Source organism: Diaporthe batatas (assembly GCF_019321695.1).
Source record: "Diaporthe batatas strain CRI 302-4 chromosome Unknown Contig00010, whole genome shotgun sequence".
NCBI lineage: Eukaryota > Fungi > Ascomycota > Sordariomycetes > Diaporthales > Diaporthaceae > Diaporthe > Diaporthe batatas.
In genome coordinates, this window is record NW_025408557.1 from 1,342,711 (window position 1) to 1,359,798 (window position 17,088).

Sequence of the window (17,088 nt, forward strand, 5' to 3'; positions counted from 1 at the left end):
CCGGGTCAGCCCCGCCCCAAACAACCCATAAACTGCATTTTGCACACTCAGATGATTTCACACAGTGAAGAACCACTCTGTCAGGTTTATCGGACATTCTTTCCGTCGTGGTTCTCTCGTTGTTTGCCGTCACCTACGAGCTGTCCGTACGCTCTGTTCAACTCAACAATGCTTAGAACGAGAGGTCAGACCGCAGAAAGCTGAATCACCATATGGAGCCTGCTGGTCTTGCGTTAGGGCTGTGGGAGAGGTCTGTTGGTAGGTTAGAGGCCACCAGGACCAAGAATGTTTCCAGCGACTCGGTAGACGAGGCCGTGAATGACACCGATCCGCGTAGATGGGGCCGTCTGCGTCCTGTAAACAAATTTAAGTGGCCCGGGATAGTCTTCACAGATCGTAATGTAGACTTCCCAAAGTCTAAGCCTCATGGGTATATTGTTGGCTGTGATTCTGAATGCGGTGCGTACAACCCCATCCTGTATTGAAGTAACCCAAGCACAAATTTCTGACATATGCCTCGCATAGACTTGGTCGTCGATCATCCGCATGTATCAAATCGTCACTGCTTGATCTACCGAGCAGTACACAATGATCAAATCTGTGTTTTCTTGAGAGACCTATCCTCGAATGGCACATTAGTCAACCAGACACTGCTCCGATGTAATCAATGGGCAGAGCTCAAAGACGGGGACGAGATTACATTCGTCCAACCACAACAATGGGATGGGTCACGGAAGACGGAAACACTGCAGCATCAGCAGACGAAGAAGAAAGCGCAGCAAGATTCGATGATGCATCAATGGCAGAGGATGCAGTATGGCAGCGTGGGAAGCGACAAGGGGCGTGGGGAATCCATGCTTGAGCTCGCACAACACCTTGATGATCGAGGCAACTTTCGAGCTGGAGGCCATGGTGGCCATCGCCAGAATGGCCGCAGCAGCTTCAAGCCGTCAAAGAATTTCAACTATGATTCGAGTCAGAAAGACAACCTCGAGCGCAGTCAAAGACTATTCGGTACGAAGCATGAAGCAACGACTACAGAGGAGACGTTGGAAAGTCCTCGATTCATCTTCCTCCAAGCGGGCCCAAGACACCGCACGTTCTCACAACAGTACACTCTCCTAGATTTCCTTGGGAAGGGACATCTCGGAAGGGTATTCTCATGCAGGGAAAACGCCACGGGAGAACTCTTTGCTGTGAAAAAGCATGAATTCTCAGACACTCCATCTAGCCAAGGCATAAAAGAGACTATGGCGGCAGAACTGAATTTGATGGGTCTATGCCACAAGAACATCATGTTCATGAAGGAGGCCTTTTCAGACGACAATTCCAGCTCCCACGTCACACAGCTGGCAAAGGGTGGTGAGTTGTTCAATCTAATAGTGAGGAAGTCGAAACTTTCTGAAGGCGAGACTCGACACATATTTCAGCAACTATTTGCTGCTGTCAAGTACCTGGTCAGTACGATCCAAACCTTTTATTTGCAGTTTTCTAACACTTTGGTCAATTTCTTAGCACGACCGCGACGTCGTACATCGCGATTTGAAGCCAGAAAACATATTGCTCCTCGATGAAGAGCATACTATCGTCCTGTGCTCTTTTGATTTGTCCACTGTGATTGCAGCCGGAGATTTCGACACGACGCTTTGTGGCACTCCGAGCTACGTTGCTCCTGAGGTTCTGGCAGGCATTGAACACCGCAAGTATGGCAGAGAAGTGGATATCTGGTCTCTCGGTGTTGTCCTCTACATATGTCTCTGTGGATTCCCACCGTTCTCGGAAGAGCTCCACTCCAAAGAGTTTCCCTATACATTGAGTCAACAGATCAAATCAGGAAGATTTGATTATCCGTCACCGTATTGGGACAGTGTTGGTGATCCTGCATGTAAGGGACACAAAAGACTCCAGAGGATGGTCCTTCGCCGTGCTAACTTGTGCAGTGGATTTGATTGACAGCATGCTGGTTGTAGACCCGGAGAGGAGATTCACCATTGAGCAGTGTCTTTCTCACCCCTGGCTTACACTACTGGATCCTGGAGAACAGTCGTTTGAAGAACAAGCCTCAGCTCATGAACCAATAAGTCTCACTTCTGTCAAGGATACACCTTCACTGTCGTATGGAGAATCATTTGAAGGGTCTGAGAGTCCAAAAATAGGACCCTCGGTGCCTGAGACCGAAGAAAAGAAGAAACTACACATGCAGTCAGTCAATGTTACCTCTGCTCAAGACTCCAAGAGCCACAGGGTACTAACGATCGAATTGAAGCAGTCCAATCAACGATGTCCATGATATTGGCAGCAATTTGAATGCTATGACCCTGGATGAGGAGATTTTCGACACAATTTTTCAAAACTCCACGCTTTCCACGGCCTCGCTTGCCAATTCTACGCTTTCCAAGGCCAAGTATAAAGCTAGGGCAGCGGTTCAACTCGACAGAACCCAGGACCTCTACGGTGCGCACACAGCCTATCTAGAGACATGCAAGTTGTTACATTCGGTCGAACTTCTTACACCGGGAGGCAACAAGGACGTAGCAAACATTGTGAGATTATGATTATTGCCATTCATATCGGGCCCAAGTGACTAACACGGACTCATAACTTGTAGAGAAGGGGATATATGAGTCGCATGAGCGAGCTAGATGGTCTGCTCCCACCGGCGGAGCAGGACAACAATGGCCTCCCTCAGCGACAGAAGCCCGTCACAGAGGCACTCCAAGAGAGCCAAGATTCGTCCGCCGCACAACCGGCTCATGTGGACGAGCATCTCAGAGGAAAGTCGCCAATGACAGCCCACACGGATCGGATGATGTCTTTGGAGTACGACTCATTCACTGAGCTGGTGAGCAGTGCCGTCAAAAATATGATACCGCCCGAGGTACTCTCCACTCAAATCCCTGAGGACCTACATATCGATATGGAGTTTCATGACAAGGGCCACAACTTGAGTACGTGGACATGTACGCCATCGGCTCAAGTCACCCCGGATCAAGTTCCCCTTCGTGTAGACGGCCATCCCGTGGTGTTGCCCGTCGAGTATGTGTACCCCCTCACCGGGATGTTCTCTCCGCCTCCTGATCCGCATCCACGCTTCATTTCACCCTCGGCTACCCTGTCAGATGAGGATATCCATCAAATCATCTCTACTTTTCCAGCTTGCGTTGGATTCTACCTCCTGGTCAATGGGTTTCTCCAGATCATAATGCCGGATGGTTTCGATTATGAGGAAGGGGTACCCAGCTTGCCGAGTGAATTTGGAGGACTGAAGGTGTCCCTTATCCCAGAAGCAGTCTTCCCAACAGCTGGAGAGGCTTCCAAATCCATCCCAACCGCCACAACAACATCGAAAAGGACTGCCCTTGAGCGTATATTTGGCCCAAGTTCCTCGCAGCACAGCACAGTGGCTGGTCCCGTGAGGACAACCGGTTCCTCAAGTAATCAACCGGCCAATGTAATCGGGGTCTCGGTGGGCTGTACCATACGAGCCATCGTGCCCGGCAGTAAATCAAAACAAAGATTCGAGGGCAAGACCGGCGTTGCAATCAGCCCGCGCAATGACCTCTCGAAGAAGTATATCACCATCCCCACTCATCTCTTGACAGATTCAGTGATTGCGTCGAAGACGACGAGCTTAGAATCGAACACCTGGAGGGAAAATGTCAAGGTGTGCATTGCTAGCAACTCGGCAGAGGTAAGTCATGTGTTAGTCCCCAAAACGATCCATATCATATGGTCGATGGCAGGCGGAATGCTAGTGTCAAGCCAACTAACTCGTGTCTTCAGTTAGGAAAAGTGACAGCCGTGTTTGATGACGAGCCCAAGTCCTTCCCAGTCGGATTCTCCCACGACGTCAGCCTTGTTGACATCAGCGGTGTTTCTGATACTCCACGGGCGACCCCATATGCGACAGATCTCACGTGGCTCAGCCAGCAGGAATGGATGGACATTAAGTACAACTCGAGCAATCTTGTGCTATTAGACGACCGTTCCCGAGAAACAAAGAGCATCGGAATCGTGGACAGTCGTTGCCAGGTTCGTGATGAGGTCCTTCCTTTCCCACCGCGTTCTTTGGGGCACACGCCGAGTGGGATGCCAGTGCCATTCTCAGCTCATTGACCAAGCGGTTATTTTTAAATGGGCTCGCAAGTTGACATCAAATACGTCTCAGATGGTGGGCCAGGGCATTTTCCGCATCCAGCAGCAGTCCCGCAGACGCTCCTCGTTCTTGGGCTCGCTCTCAGCCGGCTCGAGTTCATCTCGCCCACAAGATCCCCGCGATGACCCCAGCACTTGGACCAGCCTCGTGGCGAGGTCTATCCTCTACCGAGTGCATCCCGACTACCCAGTGAGAGGTGGTCAGAGTGGGGTCCCGGTGTGCGTCGTGGGCGGGAGTACGGACGGGACAGCGTCCCGAAGCACCAAAGTTGCAGGATTTGCCTCTTTCGTGCAGATGGTGTCGGATGTCCAGAAATACGACCTCGAGGGTGACAAGCTGTACAAGCGGCTTCAGGAAGGACGAGTGGCGTTCTATGGGGCGTTCCAGGTCCCTCAGGAGTTGCGCGAGGGATATCAGATACTCTGAATCTGGAGCCTCAGCAGATGCCATTAGTGGCGACTAGATCGAATGCGTCGCGCAAACACAGGACTAATGACTGAAAAAGGGCTCTAGGAAGAGGAAGGGCAGGAATATCAAGACAAGTTCCAGCTCACTGCAAGATATCTGCATCGATGGCCTGCCGAAACCTTTCTGACATGCCTCTTCATACTGTTTCAAAACCAGGCGAACAGTGAACAGGCTAATGTTACCCACAATAACCGCGAGCGACCCGGCGCCAGCACGAGAATCTTCCTCAGCGCAACCGTCGTGTTGAGCGACCCGTCTCAAGGTAGGCCTGCAGTGGAATTACCCAACAGCAGAAGGACCCCAAACCTAGTCCCTCTTTGCACGAAAAGGAAGCGTCAGCGTGCCGAGCAGCTGCTCTGAGTCGAATAGCGGTGTATGATGCTGAAATCCCCCCTGGTAGAAGTCTCCAAGCCGTCGTTCATGACCTCTCCGCATGGCAAGGCAGTTTCATGTGGCCCTCTGGCAGTAGACCCCCCCGGATTAGCGGCTGGGAATTCAGGACAAGCAGCAACTCCATGGCTGGCCGTCCTAAGCACACAGGGAGCCAAGTGTCACCAGACGAGCACAAGCACGAGGCCCAATGCAACCGCAAGACCAGATTCTTGACGTTCAAATGCTTTCATTTCTTTTGATGCTAATCCGCATCCACCAGACAGCCATCTGGACCAATCGAATCGACGCCGTTGACTGCCATCACTGGACCAATCCCTACTTTCATCATCTACCATGAAGGTATGGTATCGGGGTGTGTGTCCAGTATCGTGGTTTTTATCCCGCAGACCATAAAGCAAGACCGTTCCCATGCATTCACCAAGAAACCGAGACCATTTACACCTCCGTCGTGACCTTCGCCTTGGGGTTGGTGACCTTGACGCTCAGCTGCTTGGCGCGGGCGATGATCTCGACGCGCTTTCGGGAGGAAACGTTGTGGGCGATCCTATCACACAGGTCAGTCATCGTCCTCCGTCACATACTCTCTTCCAGAAATTTTTCCAGAACCGTCACGGATCGGGCTATCGGACGTACTCAGCGGCGTAGGTCTTGTTGTGCATCAGGAGGAGCTCGACGTCCTTGACGTTGTTGACGATGAAAGCCTTGTGGCCAGAGGGCATCATGTGGCGGGTCTTCTTGTTGGAACCGAAGCCGATCTATAACCGAGGAAAGAATCAGGAGATCAGTCGTTCGTCCTCACATGCTCCCCAAATGAATCCTTGCCCTGTTCACCAGGTCCCAAGCGGGTGGGTCGGTTGGTTGTCGGGAAAACGTACCGTGGGCATCTGGGTGTTACCCCTGAACCGTCTACGGACACGGTTGTCGATACCCTTGGGCTTGCGCCATGATCGGTCGACACACTTGAAGCGGTCGCTCTGGTGACGGTTGAAGAGCTTCGTGCCTGCAAACAAGAAATTGCGTCAACATCCTGACCCCACTATCCCGGTATGTACAAGTTGTATGGAGATGACGGAGGTGAAAGCAGGGAGATGTCGGCTGGACGGCGGTGCAGATTCAATCGTTGTTGTCGCTTTCGTTCAGAGGTCGTGGCAGTGTGCATGGTAAATCGAAGATTCGGTGGGACGTACGCTTCTTCACGATAGGGACGTGCTTCTTTGCGGCAACCATCTTGATCAAGGTCAGTATCGCAATACGGAATTGTTGGTCAAGGGAGGCGCGCACCTTGACAGAGTTTGGCGTGAGTTCTCCGACGGTTGCTGGGTGGGTGATGGGTGGGTTGAATTGGAAAAGACGTCGTCGATTAGGTCCTCCCAAAATTTCACACCTGCGCCAGACGCTGCAGGGCTGCCCGCCTGCGCAAACCCCAGCCGATGTGCGGGCATTAGGCCGGATAATCTTGTTCTCCGCAGTTCCGAGGAGAGAAGTGGAGCCAGGTACATGGGTAGCGACCTAGAGGTAATCAACCCTAACCCTGGATAATGCTGATCCTGTCTCATCTTGTCTGGCATATGGTTTCCGTACATTGATCGCCAGATCACCCACTGCAATCGTATCCAATGTACTGCGTAGTGCCTCATCAGGCGCTCGTATTCAGCTGGATATCCTCCGGTGTGCCGCTTCCCTTTATGAATTTCACAATGGATTGACCCCCAAACAATTTTTAGATCAGCTTCCACTGGCATCCGTGATGGATGTCCGGTTGTGGACCAACGGACCATGAAACAACACCAATAGAGAAATGTCTACTGTCTATGGTGGAAACGCACCTATTCAGCACCTTTCAGGAGGGATGGACTTTGCAATTGGAGGCCTGAATGCTGGTCCCTCACCTTGCCCGCTCGGCCAAAAAACCATGATATCCAATCCGTGCCGTCACTGAGTGAATACTGAAAGTGCCTGTCTTTATCAAGTGTCTGAGCATTTGGAAATCCTGTGGGATTTGTCAACGGCCGGAAGAACGACTCGAACAGCTCGAAAGATACTCAAGCACTGCTTCATCTCTCATGAGACAACCTCGACCCGGGCCTAGAATCGCTTTCGTAAGTGCTGGGACTGCCAGCTGCTCTTCATCTGGTCTATCGGGCTGAATGCTACGTCGCGCTACTTGCGATGATTTTGCATCCAAGAACTGCACAGAAAAAAAGTAAATCAAGTTTGCCCCCTCCAGTGCCAAGTATCTGCCGACCAGACTGCACCAGGTCTTACCCAGTCGTGTGTGTAGACATGAAAACTCCACGCTTCCCAGAGAATGTTTACTGAGTGGCACATTGGGTGGTTCCCTCCTCCTCGTCCACGTCTTCCCAGTCGCCACCGAATCGTGCGTCTCCTGAGTGGGCACCCATCTGTTGTAAAAAGTCAAGTCAGTCTCAAATCCATGGATAAGCTGAGGGGAGCGTCAACTGGGGCACTTCTCACCTCCTCGATATCCGCATCCTCCTCGTAGTCGACCTCATCAACCTCATCCGCGACGATCGGCGGCTCGGGAGGGGGTAGCAGCTTCTGCAGAGCCTCGTAGGATTTGTCGTCGCTCATCCACCCGTTCTCAGGGAACTCGATCTTGGCGATCAGGTAGAGATCGCCCTTTGCCTCGCCCCTCTCGAGAGGCATACCCTCACCGGCAACCTTGATCACCTCGTTGGGACGCAGGATCTTGCCACGGGGGAAGTCGATGTGAATGCCGCGCCCGTCAAGATGCTTGAGGACCACTCTTGAGAACCCAGAGAGGGCCTCGGCGAGGGTGACGTTCAAGTCGGCAGACAGATCCTGGCCGATCCTGGTGAAGACGTCGTGCGGCTCCTCAACAAGTGTGAAGATGATGTCTCCCGGTGTCTGGTCAGGATGCTGGTCGGCCTCGCCCTCGAGTCTGATCTGCTTGCCCTGCATGGAGCCTCGGGGAATGTAGATCTCCAGAGGCTTGATCTCGTCAATGATGCGCTTGCCCTTGCACCTCTTGCAGCGGTCCTTCTCCTTGTAGTAGTTTCCTGAGCCCTGGCAGTGGTCGCACTGCACTTGGGCCCTACGGACCATGCCCGGACCGATCTGCTGGAACGCCTCCTGGAAGCCGTTGCCTTTGCAGCGGTCGCAGGTCTGCGGCTTGACCTTCTCCTTGCCGCCCGTGCCCTTGCACTGGCTGCAGTTGACCTTCTTGTTCGCGGAGAACTTGACGGTCTTGCCCTTGTACAGCTCCTCCAGTGTCACCTTGTACTGTTGCTCCTCGTCGCGGCCGCGCCTTGGCCGTCGCGGCCCACCTGCTCCGCCGCCGACGCCCATGCCGAACATTTGCGCCAGGATGTCGTTCAGGTCGACTTCGGCACCGCCGGGACCGCCGCCGCGGGACGGGTCGAAGGCGGCCATGCCATACTGGTCGTACATCTCTCGTTTCTCATCGTCGCGGAGGATCTCGTACGCTTGGGTTGCTTGCTTGAACTTGGCCTCGGCTTCCTCGCGGCGATCCTCAGAGACCTTGTCTGGGTGGTGTTGCAGGGCAGCCTGTGATGAGACAAGGTCAGCAAAGCGCGGGTGGCGCTAGGGATCGTGTAGAAACGGAGTGCGCACCTTTCTGTATGCCTTCTTGATCTGGTCTGGAGTTGCCGTCCTCTCGACTCCGAGCAGCTCTTGAGTCTGGTCAGTCTGGGTCCTCTGTTGTGAATGCGGCCCGGGTGGGATTTCTTGTGATCCAACGAGACGACTCACCATAAAGATCAAGATCCCCCTGTCCCTCAGGACCGTTACCGGGTCCGCTACTGTCCATATTTGGTCTTCTTCAAGATGTTTGCTGGATTTGCAGAGCAGATGAAAATTCGGGGCTGAACAAGGAGTTTTGGCGGGGCAAGCCCAGTGAAGTAGTTATAGGTGGGTGGGAATTGACTGAAATCTGCGAGGGCAGTTGCTCAGGCAGCAAAGGCGAGATAGTTCACGCGCTCAGGAAACGGGAGAAAGAGGAATGGCTTTATTGTATACGCTGGTTCGAGACACCGCAAAATCCGATGATGCAGGAGGATGGAAAAGTCGTAACCTGCTCAGCCGGCCGCAGACCAAAGCGCATCCCAAGCCCGCGCAAGATTACCCCACGCTCCAACTGCTCTCCAACTCGAGCCAGTGCAGATATTTCACTATGATCTGGGCACTCGCTTACCTGGTCAAATCGAGGGTACGTACCAGTCGGGCAAATGACGCTCACTGTTCCTGGTTTGCCGGCAGCAGGCACCTGGTTCGCTAGGCGAAGGTGTGTTGTCGTTTCAGGCGCGGCAGTCTTGATGATGGAGGGGTCCAACTGCCTAGTAGGTGCGGTAGATGTCCCTACGGAGTGTAGGGAGCCTAATCACATGCTACTTGTCACTTGCCAAGGTACCTAACTCGAGCTGTAGCCCCCCAGCTCGTAGGGCTGTCCAATACAACAAACTTGAAGCCTGTCGCCATTGTCACTTGTCGCGCTGCTTACGCGCCTGTTTGATCAAACTCTGCATTTTGCTAACTAACCACGCTAAAATCACGATGCTTGTCCTGTTCAGTCTTGAGCCAGAGATCAGCTAAGTCGAGCTTATGATGCCGAAGAACGTCGTCATTGGAAGTAGAACAAGTGACTGGAGTCGCTGATGGGCAACACGCGCTGTACAGTCAAGGCCGCGAGCCGCCACTGGAAGCAGTGAACCTGCCCGTGGGTCGCTAACGGCGTAGCCACAGAAACAGGCACACGCAGTAGTTCGGTCGAACCAGGCCAACACCCTCACGACGGGAGCGTCAGGTAAGTCACGGCATGCTCAATCAATCCCAAGATGAGGCTCCTTCTTCGTGTCCCAGGCAAGCCATGAGAGTACAATGAAAGATAGTTCGCGTCGCTCGGAGGCAGTGTGATACCGAGGACACTGTGGAGGTCGGCCATGAGCAAGCTCAGAGGACCGTCCCCCTAAAGACAAAAATTAGAATAATCACGATTGTACTCCGTAGAGTACTTTCAGAGATTAAACTGAAAAGAACAGATACTACACTTGATCTAAGCCCTGTTGTTCCAATGTGGTTAGCACATGAGACCACTGATAAGCCGATGTTGGGGGGCAACGTACAAAAGGCAAAGAGAGCTAAAGAGAAAAAGAGAAAGGAATCCTGAAATCGAGGAAGGGTGGCGAGGGTTTAAATATTCCAGCGCCCTGGATTCTGCCGCTGTGCAGACGGATTTTCACCGCCCGGCCCCAATAGAGCTAGCGTGTCTGGCACTCACCGGCACGCGTGACAGGGGTCAGGGCCCAGTGCTGAAGCTTGCCCAGCAGCTGGACGTACGGGAACTATCTTGTCAGTCCCAATTCCAAGGTTTGCACATCATTAAGTATGATACTGTAAAGGAACACGGCCTGCAATCTCATTTGTTTCTCGACATGATGTTTTTCTTGTGTATCATGTTCTAGTTTTACTCACTCCCTTCATATATGCAAAAAGCTCGGGCATTCTGATATCACATTGAGCCTGAAGGTTTTCACATCACCTCTTCGACTGCACACGCTTCATGACCTGACTTCGTGCGCAATGAGCAACTTGCTGCTCCTGAGGAGGAGGTTGCACATAGCATCTCTGTCCTCCCGATGTACTCAAATACGACGCTACGCACTGATTGGGAAACCGAATAAAACCCAGAAACCAATATGGAGTCTGCCCGAGTCTCCAGCACGTACGAGGTTTGCGCCGTCACCAACAGGCTACCTTCACCTGGGTTCCTTGCGCACGGCACTTTTTAACTACTTGCTGGCACAAGCCACCGGCGGCCAGTTCATTCTGCGACTGGAGGACACGGATCAGAAAAGATTTGTTGAGGATGCGGAGTCACGCCTGTACCGAGACTTGCGATGGGCCGGTTTGAACTGGGACGAAGGTCCCGATAAGGGGGGCCCCTTCGGCTCGTACAAGCAATCTGAGCGGCTGGACCTGTATAGGCAGCATGTCGACATGCTCTTGGAGCAGGACAAAGCCTTCCGATGTTTCTGTTCCAAGGAAGATCTCTATTTTCACCTACAGCAGGCAACCGACAGTGGCGCCCCTGCTCATTACCCTGGCACATGCATGGGAATCTCGAAATCCGAGTCGGATAGGCGTGCTGCAAATGGGGAGGAGCATGTGGTCCGGTTTAAGACGTCCGATGTGCCCGTGTCTGCCCCAGACCTGGTCTATGGCACCTACAAAAAGGCCGAGCGCGAGGACAATTTCATCATCATGAAAACCGACGGCTTCCCGACTTACCATTTCGCAAACGTGGTGGACGACCATTTCATGAAGATCACACACGTCATACGGGGCGCCGAGTGGCTTATATCGACACCCAAACACATCGAGCTTTACAACGCATTCGGTTGGCAACCCCCCAGTTTTGCCCATGTCGGCCTGCTGGTGGACCATCAGCGGCAGAAGCTGAGCAAGAGGGACATCGACAACATTGGGATATCAGTCTTCCGTGATACAAATATCCTGCCAGAAGCGCTTCTCAATTTCTCGGTCTTGCTGGGTTGGGATCCAAACCTGCAAAACCGGCCGCACCTGGACAAGAGGGGGCGGATGACGCTAGAAGAGATGAAGGCAAATGTAAGTCAGGTGTTTCAATCAATTTGTGCAGGCTCGTGGCTGACAGAGGCAGTTTTCTCTAAAATTCACACGAGGGGACATCGTGGTCGACCTGGCCAAACTCAAGTTCTTCCAGACCCGATTCACACGCGATTTGATATCAGGTGCAGCAGTTGATCCTACTGCTCTCAGACAACGCATCCTCACGCCGATCAGCTCTGAGCTGGCCCGGCTCGACCGGCAACTGTTCAAACAGCCAGTATCAGGGCTCGTAGCGGAAATTGTTGGTGATGAACCTAAAAAGCGCATCAGTCCTGAGCGCGAATGGAAACGACTTGAGGAGGAATACATCCACGAGGTGCTGAAGGCCTCGAAAGCCCCACTAGACAACCATCGCCAGTTCATAAGGGACAACCTGTACGCTTTCTTTCCGCCGTCGACGCTGGCTTACAAAAACAGCTTCAATGAGTTTCAAAGCAGTATGAATCGGATAAAATTGGAGCAGAAAGAGAAACGAATCTTGAATGTGGACATCTCCAAGGTGCTTCTCTACTTTAGGAACTCACTCGGCGAGCTTACGGAAGAAAACTGGACCCTGGAGAATGTCGGGGACAAGGCAAAGGAGCTTGCTGATTCTGTCACATATTACAGCACCGAGAAAGATCAGCTGATGGATCACGGAGCAGGGTGGAAGTTCTTGCGGTGGGCCCTTTTCGTCGGATCGCCAGGGCTGTCGGTCGTGCCTATGATGGTGCTCCTAGGCCAGAAGGAAACGCTCAAACGCCTCCGGATCGCGCGCCAGTGCGCCGCGGTCAAAGAAGAACAGCTTGGGCTCGAGGCCAAAAGAGCGAAGCGGCAAGCTGAGTTGGGCCACTATGCTGGGATCAACAGACGCTCTACGGGCGATGGTCAAAGGTCACCGTTCGACCAGGTGAGCGAGCCTCGAAACGTGAAAGTGCGGAAGCACAACAACGATCCTACAAGGACTCAGAACGAAGCTAAGGCATTCTTGAGGCCGACTCATCCTGAATTACACCTACCAGAGAAAGGGCCGTTTTGGTCCCAACCAAGGCCACAACCTGTCCCCGACCGAGAACCAGAAGCAGAACGACCCGCCCTTCCACCACAGCACATAAGCCCCGAAGAATTCAAAACTGGCCAGCGTCACATCTTAAGCATGGGCCAGACTGATCTTGCCCTCGACCGCTCTCCATGGAGCAGGCGGGTCAACAAAAGAGTGAAGAAAACGCCGGCCCCCAAGCCTGAGCCAGCGGCTGAGATCCATCCATTCGAGCCCGGAGGCTCCTTCTTCGCGCCCGCGGCGCAGACCGGTGCCGGCTCTGCACAGTCAGAAAACCTGGACACAGAGAGACGTGCACATAAACCGCAAGACATCAACAGCAATGGATCGAAACCCCCACCCCCGGACACGACTGGCTTTTTCATGCGTGGGATGTCTCAACAGGAGCGGCGGTCCCACCTTGACCTCTTGGTGGCTGGTGAAGCAGAAGATGAGTTAAGGCAGGCCCGGGCCGCAGCCCAAATGCGCCCACCAGAGACATCGACGATCGGGAACTCGATGGAACAAGGCCGTGTTGTTCCTACTGACGTCCCTGATGGTATCGGGCCCTTTTTCGCTGGCAAGCCTGTGAACCATCCCTTGAGGACCCAGGCGGAGCGAGGACGTCCCATGGATGATGAAGGCGAACGCCAGCCCCAGGATGTCAAAGCAAGGAAACGTCGCCCTGGGGGCCCTTTTTACGTTGGCGAGCCTGTGCGTGACCATCCCAAGATTACCCGGGCTCAAACAGAGCGGAAAGAGAAGGAAGCTGGTGGCTGAGCGCAGCATTTCAGTACAGGTCGAAAGCTTGGGATTCGAACAGTTGAGGACGGCGTTGTGGTCTTGATAGGTACCATGGCATTACTACCACTTCTTCAGAGTAGCCCGGTGTATCATCATTATTGTACATATCCGCATCTAGAAAAATGCACAATCGCCTCGAAGCCAACGAATCAATTTTCCATCTGAACGCCATCTGTGCATGCATTTCCCTTGCCAAGCTCTCCCACAAGCTTGAGCCATCATCATCTCATCAAAGCCTCGTGCGTCGAAAGCGTGTAATAATAGGTGCTCGAGCCCCTTGCTGCGCGCCCTCCTCGCCCAGTCAATAATCACCTAGCATGACTCACGCCTTATCGCCCAAATCGTTGAAGAGCTTCGCCTTCACACTCAAGGCCATGAGGCCAGTCTTCTCCTTCGCAGCGATCTGCTTCGCGTCCCGGGCGAGCTTCTCCACGTTCTGGTCCACTCCGCCATCCCTCTCAGAGCCCATTAGGCCGATGGACGAGCCCATCTGCGCGCCAGTCCTACTCTTGCGCGACAGGGTGGAGTTGAGCTGTCCGACCTTGGAGCCCAGGTCCTGCATTAGCTTGCTCCCGAAGTCGCGGTTCGTGATGAGGGGGTTCGCGGACAGCGTCTGGACCCAGTACTTGTTCCACAGGAGGTCCAGCAGGTGCGCCTCCAGCGTGCTCTTGAACGTCTCCACCTCCAGGCTGTAGTACCTGCTCGCGTGCGCGCCAAAGTCCTCCGCCTTGGCCAGCGGCACAGCCTGGAAGGACTCCGAGTCCGTGGCGCCCGACGGCTTGTAGTCCTCCGGGTACGTCCTGAAGGCGCCGATCTCGACCTTGCCGGCGGCGATGGTGCGGTGGGGGTCGATGACCACGGCGACGAAGGGGTCGTTGTACTTTTGCCACTGCGCCTGGGTGCCCACGTCGATGCCAGACAGCCAGCAGCCGTAGCCCGGGTGGCTGTGGTACCAACCGACCAAGTTCTCCTGCCTCGACCCTTGCTCTCTGCACAGCCGTGGGAACTCAACCATGTACTCGTTGGCCTCGTCCTGCGCGTTGACGCGGGTCTCTGTGCCCTCGACGGGCAGGCGGAAGGCGTCGGTGATGACCAGCGCGCCGTTCTCCACGAAGCCCTGCATCAGGCCCATGATCTCCAGATTCCCGCCCGACCGCGCGTGCATGACCATCTTGATGAGGGCGACGGCGCTGATGCGCACCTTCTTGAAGTGGTTGGGGTCGGTCCTCCATAGCTTCTTCTCCTGCAGGGCCTTCTGGCTGTCGGCGTCGAAGTTGTAGAGGGAGTCGCGGGTGGGGTCGATGAGCTTCATGTCGTTCTGGAGCTCCCAGTCCCTGAGGGTATTTGTTGCCTCCATCTTGGGAAGCCGTGTCCTGGAGGGGCGCCGCTGTGGACCGGGTCTGGGTTGTGACGGCAGAGGATCAAGACGCGGAGGTCTGGTTGCGGAGAGAGTACAAGGGTTGATCGGATCCTGGCCTACTAGCAACCCGAGAACGTTGAGGTTGAATGTGGTGATGTACTGTCTCTCTCACACACGGGCGTGAACATCAGGCAGGCAGGTAACCTTGGCGTCCCAGCAGCTAGGTGACGGGAGCTCTCAAGGTTCAGCGGGGTCGGCGATAAGATAAGCCTTACAGCTTGATCAGTTCGGCTCGAACCCTTGTAAATTTTGGAACCACTTTGAGCTGCACGGTGGGTTGGGACCCACCAGTAATACTACCCCATACCTAGGTACCCTGTACCCCAGGTACCTAGGTACCGAGGTAGTCAAAGAACTCAGCCTCCTCGGCACATGAGGGCCTCTACTGCGTACTTCATCAACCCATCACCGACTCCAATCCCGACACCGACATCCCGCTCTTGTCTAACCTCCTCCTCGCTGCCATGTTTCAGGTCAGATTCCGGCCGAATTGCCCTCTTTCTGGATTTCTATGTTTAGGATGATGAGCCATCTGCCGTTGCCACGACCAAGACGAACTGATTTACACCGTTCATCGGATTGGCCCTGGATTTGTCTCGAACTGCCTGAGGAAGTTCAGACAACATGGATTGTGCAACAGAATCTGGCAACTGCCATAAGCCTCGAACTCGTCAGCCGCCGTTCGTCGTCGCCTTGCGTTGCTGGGAGCCCAGAGTTCTCACGCGAGCACACACCAATCAAACCGTGATTCAACACCGCGGGCCAGCGCGCGGAACTCCCGTCTAGAATTTCCTTGCGATCGATAGTCCTATGCGACTATGATCTGCGAGCAAAATTCTCCTGCTGCAAGGTTGACAGGAGAACTGCCTCAAGAGACGAAGTTCGGAGGTTTTCCAAGGTCCCCACCCTCGTCTTAGCGTTTAGCGAAACACTGGTTCACCACGGCAGCTGGGCCGCCAAGCGAACATGGACGGACGCTCGCTCGCATCGAACTGTCATTCATCTATGCCAAACACTCCCCGCCCACGGTGTTCGAACTGCCTGCCATGTGAGATCCTGTCTGCACAGTACTCGGATCATCACGCCCATCCTCAAGGTTTGTACGACCGTTCCTTGGTCAAACACTAGGCCTGTGATCCAGGACCCATTGGACATGACTCCATCATCAATGGCATTTCCGACTTTCAAGCAGACTATCATCTGACAGCCGCCCACGAGGAGGAAAACGGTTTAGCATAGCGCTCCCGGGATTTGAGCTCAAAGCTTAATTGAAATTCCTGAACACGCCAGGCTCTTTGCGGGTAATGGAAACACACGCTTACACGCGGTCTGCTACACGCGATGACCCACAACCACCTTTCGTCTCGTCTCATGGCATGCAGTCCAAGAAGCTCCAAGAAGTGGATCAGCCAACCAAGATCCCACTGCTGCTCACGGCCGTCGGCAGTTTCGAAGGGCTGCCGGCTTATATCATTGCGGCTGCTTTTGAATAGGTGCAACCAATGCCGTGGCACGCATGGAGCTCTACGCGGGATCCTGCAGCAGATGCTTGATGTGCCGGAGTCACGACTGCCTCATCTATATATGTGGCAGTGTTGACTCTTTCTAGACCAATAGCGAGCACTCGAGTGACTTTGTTATCCGCGTTCCCTTACAAGTGGCACTCTCCGACGACGAAACCTGAGGTTCCGCGCCCTGAAGTGTTTCTAGCTGCTCAACACCGATTAGGGCTGTCTCATATTGTCTAGAAGCTTTCTTGGGATCATTGGGTTTCCGTCTGGTGTGACCGCTCCTGCCATTCGATCTTGGTTCTCGGCAGCCCGCCCGTCGCACCCCTATCCTAGAGGGCACTATGAATCCTTGAATCACGATTGAGTTCGTCTTGGGGGACTCCGGGCTTGGTTAGGCCTCTATGCAGACGCTGGAACAGAAGCGGGCTTTCCTCTACCTTCCCACAAGCCAGAATTTGGCTGACAGTTTATATATACACGGTCGCCATTCCAAGATGTCCGAAGCTATGCTACAAAGCAATCCCCCCCGGTTTGCACGCCTTGTGTGCAACCTCTGCCGCTGTTATCACGGGACACGTTGGTGTCAGCTATCCCGCACATCTCACGATGGACAATATTCGGCGGCAGTCCGCCGGCTCCCCTGGCCAAGAAGGCCGGCTCGACGTATCGG

At 54.0% G+C, this 17,088-nt stretch overlaps 5 protein-coding genes across 5 annotated transcripts; 2 read left to right on the plus strand and 3 right to left on the minus strand.

Annotated features, from left to right (window-relative positions):
• Window positions 1-212: 212 nt before the first annotated feature.
• Window positions 213-4,116, plus strand: KVR01_008838 (uncharacterized protein; the record flags this gene model as incomplete). The annotated part of the gene is made up of 6 exons (XM_044788680.1): window positions 213-459; window positions 676-1,014; window positions 1,941-2,112; window positions 2,146-2,202; window positions 2,635-3,691; window positions 3,784-4,116. 6 exons carry the CDS (start codon window positions 213-215, stop codon window positions 4,114-4,116), a joined length of 2,205 nt encoding a protein of 734 aa, XP_044642605.1.
• A 1,336-nt stretch (window positions 4,117-5,452) lies between these two features.
• On the minus strand, window positions 5,453-6,244 carry KVR01_008811 (ribosomal 60S subunit protein L32; the record flags this gene model as incomplete). Its single annotated transcript, XM_044787454.1, has 4 exons — window positions 5,453-5,561; window positions 5,651-5,772; window positions 5,893-6,017; window positions 6,205-6,244. 4 exons carry the CDS (start codon window positions 6,242-6,244, stop codon window positions 5,453-5,455), a joined length of 396 nt encoding a protein of 131 aa, XP_044642578.1.
• A 1,085-nt stretch (window positions 6,245-7,329) lies between these two features.
• Window positions 7,330-8,828, minus strand: KVR01_008729 (uncharacterized protein; the record flags this gene model as incomplete). Its single annotated transcript, XM_044795029.1, has 4 exons — window positions 7,330-7,419; window positions 7,493-8,566; window positions 8,633-8,691; window positions 8,771-8,828. 4 exons carry the CDS (start codon window positions 8,826-8,828, stop codon window positions 7,330-7,332), a joined length of 1,281 nt encoding a protein of 426 aa, XP_044642496.1.
• Window positions 8,829-10,384: 1,556 nt separating this feature from the next.
• KVR01_008845 (glutamate--tRNA ligase MSE1) lies at window positions 10,385-15,056 on the plus strand. Its single transcript, XM_044790363.1, has 2 exons — window positions 10,385-11,644; window positions 11,697-15,056. The coding sequence occupies exons 1-2, from the start codon at window positions 10,598-10,600 to the stop codon at window positions 13,461-13,463; spliced, it is 2,814 nt and encodes a 937-aa protein (XP_044642612.1). The 5' UTR covers window positions 10,385-10,597; the 3' UTR covers window positions 13,464-15,056.
• Window positions 13,810-14,844, minus strand: KVR01_008806 (uncharacterized protein; the record flags this gene model as incomplete). Its single annotated transcript, XM_044789818.1, has 1 exon — window positions 13,810-14,844. The coding sequence occupies one exon, from the start codon at window positions 14,842-14,844 to the stop codon at window positions 13,810-13,812; it is 1,035 nt and encodes a 344-aa protein (XP_044642573.1).
• Window positions 15,057-17,088: the final 2,032 nt, after the last annotated feature.